Below are 9,380 nucleotides of genomic sequence, written 5' to 3'. Positions count from 1 at the left end.
CTGCGATCCACGACGCGACGTTATCGGGGACGGTTAGGGTTAGGATCTGTCATCGGGCTGGGTGTGTTGAGGTGCGTGGTCGGGTCGAACCTCAAAGTGACGACAGATTTGCAGGGGGTGGATGGCGCAGCTCTCCCCTATAAGCCTCATCTGCTATTCCCTGTTTCGCGGGGTGAAACTGAGTCTCATCCAGAGCGTTCGTTGCTACCTGTGGATTTCTGCCTTAGGCGGATGAGGACACTTCGGATGGGGGGTGTAAGAGGTGTTCAGGGGGCTAAAGTTTCAAAATTTTAAAGCATCTCATATGCAGTTTGCGCTGAAAAAAAATTCTCGGCGTTTTTACCAAGGTCCGTTGGTACCTTTACCATCTCACTTTTTTTACCAATTATTGGTAATTTTACAAAGACTTAAGCTTACCTAAAAACCGGTATTTTTACTGTTTTTTCAGGTAAGAATACCACTTTTATTGGTAATCAATTCCCGGTAACTTTGCCGGTAATCCTACCACAGTCGATAAAAAATATTGGCGTTTTTACCGGGGTCCAGTAAAATTACCGAGAAAGTCAATAATTTTACCGAGATTTCTCGGTAAAATTACCAATTCCATAAATAGTAATTTTACCAAGAAAAAACTTGGATCAAATAGAACCCTCAATTCTTAGTAATTTTACCCTTTTCTTAGTAAATACACCGAGATTTTTATTTCAGTGTGAGTCAATTTCGTCAAGGATAGTTACCAAATCTTAAGCCTCCTTTCTTCTTCTTTCCTTCGCTCCTTCCTTCTTTCCTTGCGCTTCTTTCCTTGCCCTTTTTTTCTTCCTCCTTTTTTAGGACGAAGGGGAATAGCTGCACATGAACTACACACCGCATCGTGTCACTCCTGATCATTAGCGTAAGAGTTAAAAATGCTGCAGCGTTTTCTCAAGTTGATGAGCTTAAAGTTTTTCACGGTAGAACCTTCTTTTCCCGGCATGTAACGATACTGGACTTTCGACAGGTTTAGAATATTGCTGCTTTTACCTCTGAATGAGTTTCAAAGTAAAACACGAGTGTGTAAGTTTCCCAATTTTATTTCTCAGAGAGTATCGCAAATACAGCAAATCTGCAGGAAACTGTCGTGGGCCATACTCTTAGCTTTTTAAAAAGCGAAAGTTTTTTTTTTAAATTTGGTTAACGAGCTGCCGAGATATTTAACTTTTTCTGAGCCCATCCTATCACTGCGGGTCCGATTTTTATGTGTTGCCTTGGATTCAATTTGTGTATAGCTGCAATGCACTTCACACAAAATGATAATAAGTTTTGATATTGGTAATGTTTGAAGATGCTCGCCTTTAATTTCCTACGTGGAACATAGAAACACAATTCAATGATTAAGCTCACATCATGCAAACGCTGTAGGGAGCCGCAAACATCTTAGGTAGGAGTTAAATACGGTAATTTTCGTCGCAACAATCGTGTTTTATCTACGTAAAATTTTGACTAAAAAACATAAATCACATTGCTAAATCCTCACCTTATCTAGTGGATCATCCCAAAGGGGCTATGGAAAATGAACACATGAATTTTGAATGAAAAGAAACCCGCGTTAAATAAAATAATTTTTTGACGAAGAGAAAGACTGGAAAAATACTTATTCCACTTCACTTGGATATGACGAGAGCTTAAAATATCAGTCCCTTATCGGAAAATTTAGTTCAATCGTTCAATCATCTTCTCATAATTATCCCATTGTGCTCTTAATTTTTTTGTTGACTAGCATTTTTTCAAACTTTCTCGATAGTTCTAATCAGGCTGGCAGTGACACAAATTTACGGGGGTTGGGCCACGGAGCGGTCAGGGGGCGGACCCTCCAGTATTTTAAAATTTTAGTAGGAGAACGAGTGGAAAAGGGGAGGGGGAGGGAGGGAGAGGGAGAGAGAGCCGGAATATCCAGCGTTCGAAAGCATCGCTGCTTTGCCTGGCTGATGATGTCATGGCATGGGCGGAGCCAGTGGAAACGATACTCCCAGTTTGTTTACCCTCCAGAAAATTAATCCCCAATTAATTCATCGCTGAAGCGTGTGGCCGCGTCTCGCGCCGTTTTCAAGTGCTCTTCGGATTCATATCAACCTGCTCTCTTATTTTCGCTTCCCCTTCCGCCGCAAGGTCAAAGGCTCGATGAGCTCTTTTTAACATTTCCTCCGGGGCTGTGTTCACTTTTGACTGATTGTGACCCTTCGTGTCAGAATTTGCCAAGTTGCTGTGAATGGATTTTGAATGATTGTGCAAACCCGGGCAAAGACTTGGCTTTGTGTTGTGCGCGTTTCAGCATATTTTTTCGAACTGTTTTCATTTGTTCTGCGTATTTTTAACAGTGCATTTGGACGGAATCGGTAAAAAATACTGTCCTTTATCGCATTTTACCAAATCGAGCTCTACATTACTTTTTTCATTTATAAGAATCGGGTTGATGGTAGTTTAATCTGAATCCTGCTCAGACGGCCTTTAAATGTTTGCGCAAAATTGATTTAATGGTGTTCTGTTAAGTTCGGGTCAATCTATGTTTGTTGTGAATATTTGGAACCGTATCAAATTTGCACATTAGTTTGAAAATACATATTTGTGCCCTCTATTTTGAGTTAAATTTATCTGCCACTCGTTTTCTCATCGACTTTGGACGTTTGCATCGGGATCCAATACATTCCATTGAATATTGAAAATTTTACAAAACTGAGATAGTCGTTATAAATTGACTTTTGGACTATTCTGATTGGTTTAAATTCAGACGGTGTCGACGGACTGCGTTCAAAGTGTTATAATGTTATAGAATTGCTGACGGTTCGAAAAGACTTGAACGAATGGTTAGAAAAAGTGGCTGTTGACGTGTCGTAGCATTCAAACATGAAAATGGAAGAGGAGCTCACGGAAACCCTATTCTACGATCCACGAGACTATTACGAGGCACCTGCAGCCGACTCTGCATGCCCCTTTCGATACAAATTCCCGAAAATTGAGCCGGATATAGGACTTTATCGAGAACAGTTGAATTTTAATGTGCCGAGTCCGAAAGTGACCTTGGAAAATCCTGCGCCCTGCGGCAACTATTTCGGTCGCTTTTCCGAGAGTGTTCTTTTCTCCCGGCAGGAATTTCGCCTCCTAAACCAGTTTACCGGCGAACAACAGTTGCAATCGATACCAGCAGTCTGCTCCGACTTTGATCAAAAACCAGCCATTGAAGGTCTACAAACTCACGGTTTCTCTAACTTGGAGACATCATCCATGCAAAAACTTCGAGAATTGGTTCCACCGCTCCATAATAGGCCTGAAAACTTCTACGACGGGCTTAGAAGAGGTGAGTTTGCTTTTGTGATAAGTAAACTTTTCGAGGTTAAGCAAGTCAAATTCCGATGCGAGCTTTAGTAGAGGGAGGCGTTGTACAAATGAGTTGAGTTTCTCGTCATGAATTTAGAGCGTGATTGGTACTAGTGCATTATCTACAGCTTTATTTCATTATGAATTACGCGAGCTGGGGAAAGTTCGCAGGGAATAATAAAAATGGAATACAAATTGTGACAAATTTTATATCTTTCAGACCCTCAAGGAAAGATTACTTGTGCTTAAATGCCCAGTGTAAATGTTATGAAACATTTTGTGTGATTTTCAAAATATTTTGATCATCATTAGCATTTCGTATTTACTGGTAACTTTTTATGACTTTCGCTCATTGGTCGATTCGAAGCTGTGTCAGTAGTTGTGCCGAAGGATCTTGAGCGCACTCCAAATGATAAATCGGCAACTTATAATTCCTTCGTAATAAGCACTCCCCGCCGTTTCACGCGAGAGTTTCAAATCTAGCGCCATTTTTTAGAACTAGAAGGTTCTAAAGCCTTTACAATATTTTGTGTATGCTCATGTTGTCGTTGCATTGACTTCTGAAACGGTTTCATGAGCATGAACAAAATCCATGCGAAAAAATGTAAACTGAGAGGCCTTGAATCGAGAGTTGCTGTAATTTTAAAAATGGACGATCTTTAGTGGCGTGGCGTGCTTTGCGATGTATCTGATTGCCATTTAAATGAATGGAAAAGATCATTAAACAGGGTGTTCGCAACGAACATCTTAATAATCACTGGAAAAAAAAAACACATTGGATCTAGAGTCTAGACTCTTGAAAACATTGACAAGAAAAAATACTCTTGATTCAATCGGATTTTTGCTTGAATCAAAACGAAATCCGCTTAAATTAAGAGGCTTAAAACGCTACTTGTTCTAATCACAAATTTGATTCGAAAATTAGCGTCCCTGAGCGGGACTAGGGAGTTTGGGGGTATGGCCTTCGAAGAAATCTACTTGACCTTTTCCAGAAAATGTGAAATTATGTTGCGAAATTACTGCATGACATTGCTATCATATTTTCAATTGTATATTAGTCAATTTTTCGGCAAGGACGACTCTAAATTGCCTCTGAGACGTTTCAATTCTCATCCCCTTGCCAGACTTTTCTTGCCAGGATGTCGTTCTGTGTCCCCAGAATCCTATTGACTTGCCTTTTCAGATTTTCTTTAATGTAATGATGCACCCCAAGATTTATCCTTTAATGGCGAACCATTTGAAAATTCGCAACATCAAAGCATGTAAATTAGAGAGCATGTGATTACAAAACATTGTACACTTGCAAATAATTACAAGCATTATACCTCGTTTATGACCGCAAATAATGGAAACGCACAATTTCGGGTACGTTTGGGTGTGCCATAGGAATTTAATTTTTGTATAGGCTAATGGAGGATGCCTGGCTTTAAATCACCTAAATCTAGGCATCAGTCAAGGAATACTCATTGGCGGATCCAGCAATTTTGCAACACCTGATTACCTCCATTTAAATCTATGGAAAAATATCGATTCTGGGGGGGGGGGGTGCTCCGACAAGAATCGATTATTTAGCATAGGTTTAAATAGAGGAAATCCGCTGTTGCCAAATTGCTGGATCCACCTCTGGGAATACTCCGAGCCAAATCCAGTTTACTTACTTATCAGACTATTTTTATCAGGAGCTTATTATTCTATGTTTCAAAAAAGCTAAGGCCATTAAGTGGTGTCAGGGTTTTTAAGGTGGTAACATGATTCTACATTCTGAGATCTTACTTTCATTTGCAGATGGAGAGTTTGGATCCAGTGCTAATAATCTTAAAAAATCTTCCGGCCGAAAAGTAAGAACGAAAAGAAAACCCAGGATATTATTCACGCAGGTACCTTTTTTCATATTTTGTATTCATCGAATCGATTGTTTTGTTACTATAGAGAGAACAGAATCCATCGAGTTTTCATCCTGCCGCACAGCACTGTGTTATTTAGAGGTTAAGCATGACCATTGTCCAGTACTTTCAAATTCATAAAATCCCTTTCTAAAATTGATGGCAGTGTAGTTTGGAAGCAGGCTGTATTTAGCATAGTCATAAGTTCCACTGAGCTAATTTGTCTCTCTCGTTGGCCGTCACGAAAAGCTTCTCCAATCGTGAGATCTCTCTTCCTTAGTAAAAATTGAATCTTAAAAAAGTTTTCACCTCAATTATGAACGTTATCAGTGAAAAAAAAAAAAAAAAAAAAAAAAAAAAAAAAAAAAAAAAAACTGGCCTCAAGAAGACGTATTACCCATCGAAAGTATAATACGTTGAGAAGTCTTCTGGAAAACGAGAATTTCGCCCTGACTACACGACAATCGTATTTTTATGATTCTTGACATTGAGTAGCTCAATTTCTTTGTAGTCTGTCACAGATCAATAATGCCTCAATAAAATCGGAATATTTACTTCAGCTCATAATGCATGTTGAAACATGCAGTTCTTCGACAGATGTTTGGTTATGTTGGCAACGTACGTTACAGTTCAGTACAAGAATGAAATTTTCATGAAGAGAATTTCATTTTTACACTGAAATTTAACGCACGTCGCCAAAATCTCCCACTATCTGTCCGGACGTTTCGTACATCGAACCGCAATCCGTTCGTTATTATATTTGCACCGATTTCTGGTTAAGGTGATTCGATGGAGGCCATTTTTTGTGTCAGAGCGACGTTCCATAATTTCAGCTACTTGTCATTTTTTTTCGAATTTTGAGATCGCACTTCTGTTGTCATAAGACTTAAGAACTCAGATACCAAATTTGACAAAGAAATTCAACGTAATAAAAGAGTGGTTTTTTCAGAGAGAAAACATCGCATTCGATACTGATATCGAAACTGCACTCGAATGCGATATTTTCTCTCTAAAAAAACTATGCCTTTATTACGTTGAATCTCTTTGTCAAATTTGGTACATGAATTCTTCAGTCTCGTGACAACAGAAGTGCGATCTCAAAATTTGAAGCAAATGATAAGCAGCTGAAATTATGGAGCTAATCGATGCGATATATCGCACGTCGCTTTGACACAAAAAATGGCCTCCATTGAATCACCTTAAGGTGATTCGACGGACGCTATATTTCGTGTCAGAACGGCATGCGATATATCGCATCAATTGGTTCCATTTTTTCAGCTACTCGTCATTTTCCTCCAATTTTTAGATCGCAATTCTGTTGTCAGGAGACTAAAGCACTCACTTACCAATTTTAACAAAGAAATTCAAAGTAATAAAGGCATGGTTTTTTTAGAGAGAAAATATCGCATTCGAGTGCAGTTTCGATATCACTATCGAATGCGATGTTTTCTCTCTGAAAAAACCACTCTTTTATTACGTTGAATTTCTTTGTTAAAATTGGTAAGTGAGTGATTAAGTCTCCTGACAACAGAATTGCGATCTCAAGATTGGAGAAAAATGACGAGTGGCTGAAAAAATGGAGGTAATCGATGCGATATATCGCACGTCGCTTTGACACACAAAAAATGGCCTCCATCGAATCACCTTAAATTCCATTTTGCCGAACTTTGAACTTTGAAAACAAAAGCTACGTATCTGAAAGTTTTGAAACCCTTTTTTAGGCGCAGGTCCGAGAGTTGGAGACCATTTTCAACAGCCAGAAATACCTCTCAGCTCAGGAACGCGAGCAGGTGGCCGAGCGGATCAATCTCACCCCGTCTCAGGTGAAAATCTGGTTTCAGAATCGCCGCTACAAAGCGAAGAAAAACATCAGCGTCAATCCAAGCGTGAGTCCTTGCAGTCAACTGGTTGTTTCCGACCAAAAGAAGAACATTTTTCCGCGGAAAGTTCCCGAAGTTCCGAAAACTAAGACGCCTCTCTCCGTCATTCGATTCGCCGTTCAACAAGAATCTCCGGCGGACTCAGGTTTCGCAGGTTTCCCTGATTTTTCTTATCAGAACAATTTTCAAAGCTATCCAAATAATAATTATGTTGACTATGATTATGCATGCAATCCATCCATCGATTCATCTTTTGTCGATGCGAACCCTGCGTTCCAAGTCCCACACGTAAAGTGCTAGCTACTCTCAGCGCGTGGCTTTTCTTCGGATGATCCGATTCTGGATCTGATTGTCTGAATCAAATTCAGAGATGTAAAAAATTATCCCTGGTTTTGACTATTTCTTTTTTCCATCCAAAGAGAGAGAGAGAGAGGGGGGGGGGGGAGGTTGGGTGGAAGGTCAACCAAGTCTAGGCGAATTTTTTTAAAGTCTGCACTAGAAAAAAAAAAAAAACAGATTGGATCTAGAGTCCAGACTCTTAAAGACATCGACGAGAAAAAATACTCTCGATTTAATCAGATTTAAGCTTAAATCAAGAACCAAGCCTCTTAATTTGAGCGAATTTCCTTTTGATTTAAGCTTAAATCTGAGATTGAATTAAGAGTCCTATTTCTTTTCAATGTTTTCAAGAGTCTGGACTCTGGATCCATTGTGTTTTTTTTCCAGTGTGTTTCTACCATTTTCAGGACCGTGAAATGTGCAGTTCATCCTATTATGTTTGAAAGTAGGTAACTGAATTAGACGCCATATTTTTTGAGTTACTTGAAGAAAACATTGATGTAAATTCCATAATGAATGTGTGTTTTTGTTTTTAGTTTTTCTATTATTTCAGGCTAGATAATTGAAGCATATTGTAAAAAATAAAATTGTTTCGTTTTATACATCTTACATTAGGCTACGTTTTTTTTAAAAACTTACTACTTACTTACTACTACTACGTTTTTCCCCGTTAGGGTCGACATTGCAATAGAATTGGAAAAACAGGAAAAGTTCAGATTAAAAATTTAGGTCAAATTCACAATAATCAAATCTTCAGATTATGTTTAGCTCAAATACAATTTGAAACTCGAAGTTCTGAGTCAATATTAGAGGAGCAATTTTTTTTCAAAGCATTTAAAAAAAGTATAGTAATTTCCACATTTTTCGAATTACATTGAAACCGCACCATAGAATCACGATCATTACTAATTATTATGAAACATCAGAAATACTTTCTGTATATGACGTAGTTTAGTGGGTAGAATTACTTTACAGGAAGAGAATAACCTCTGGGTCTCGTAGACTCTATAAGGATGAAATTAAAAATTGTCGGGACTTTACGTGAGAGCAGGCGAGAGGGGATTATTGCTAACCTTTGACGTTTATCACATGCTTAACACAGTCTGTGGAGGTCCAAGTTAATAAGAATTTGTCAAATTTAAAGTAAAAAATTGGTTTTAAAACGTGAACAAATTATGCCAAGATGTCAGTGAAAAATGTCTGTAGTATTTGTACAAGCAAATAAAACCTGCATATCTGCACTTTAAAATCATCTGCATGGGACATCCGCCAATTTTTGGGTCTAGAGAACTTCATAAGTTGAGATAATCAAAATTCAATCCTCCAATGGCCATACTCTTCATATGTATAAATTCATTCTAGACATAGGCACCCTTTGTAGAAGTATACATACATATGCAGATAGACCAAAATGATCACAAAAATGATGCATAGGTTTGGCTCTAATATTATCTTCCCTTTTCATGAATGGACTGAGCATAAAAAAGAGAGATATTGACTTGCTAAAAGAAATTTCGACTCATTCCATAAACGGAGGAAAAACGAATTTACCACAATAACAGTTTAAGCCTGTAATAACTTACTGTCAGCTTAAAATATAATAAGGTATTCAAAGAAAGCATATAGAGGCACGTTGAATATTTTTAGTAAATTATCTGAAGAGTTTTTTTTTTTTTTTTTTTTTTTTTTTTTTTTTTTTTTTTTTTAAGAGGAGGAGAATATCTTTTAAATTTTTTGACCGACGCACGGTGGATCGAGTCAATAGGAGAGGTCGGACAAAATTCGGAAACTTTAAACGCTTATAACTCTGTTTATACAACATTTTGAGCCTCTAAAAGTGGATCCATATGTTTCCTCGTGGAATTTTCTTCTGGAAACACCTCTTTAATTTTAAAATGTGACGAAATAAACATAAAAATTTGAAGTT

At 38.0% G+C, this 9,380-nt stretch overlaps 1 protein-coding gene across 1 annotated transcript; it reads left to right on the top strand.

Moving 5' to 3' along the window:
- Positions 1–1,412: 1,412 nt before the first annotated feature.
- LOC109037919 (uncharacterized) lies at positions 1,413–8,784 on the top strand. The gene is made up of 3 exons (XM_019052776.2): positions 1,413–3,331; positions 5,137–5,228; positions 6,956–8,784. The coding sequence occupies exons 1-3, from the start codon at positions 2,881–2,883 to the stop codon at positions 7,412–7,414; spliced, it is 1,002 nt and encodes a 333-aa protein (XP_018908321.2). The 5' UTR covers positions 1,413–2,880; the 3' UTR covers positions 7,415–8,784.
- The last annotated feature ends 596 nt before the right edge of the window (positions 8,785–9,380 follow it).

Source organism: Bemisia tabaci, chromosome 4 (genome assembly GCF_918797505.1).
Source record: "Bemisia tabaci chromosome 4, PGI_BMITA_v3".
Taxonomy (NCBI): Eukaryota; Metazoa; Arthropoda; class Insecta; order Hemiptera; family Aleyrodidae; genus Bemisia; species Bemisia tabaci.
This window is presented reverse-complemented; position numbering and strand designations above follow the sequence as displayed.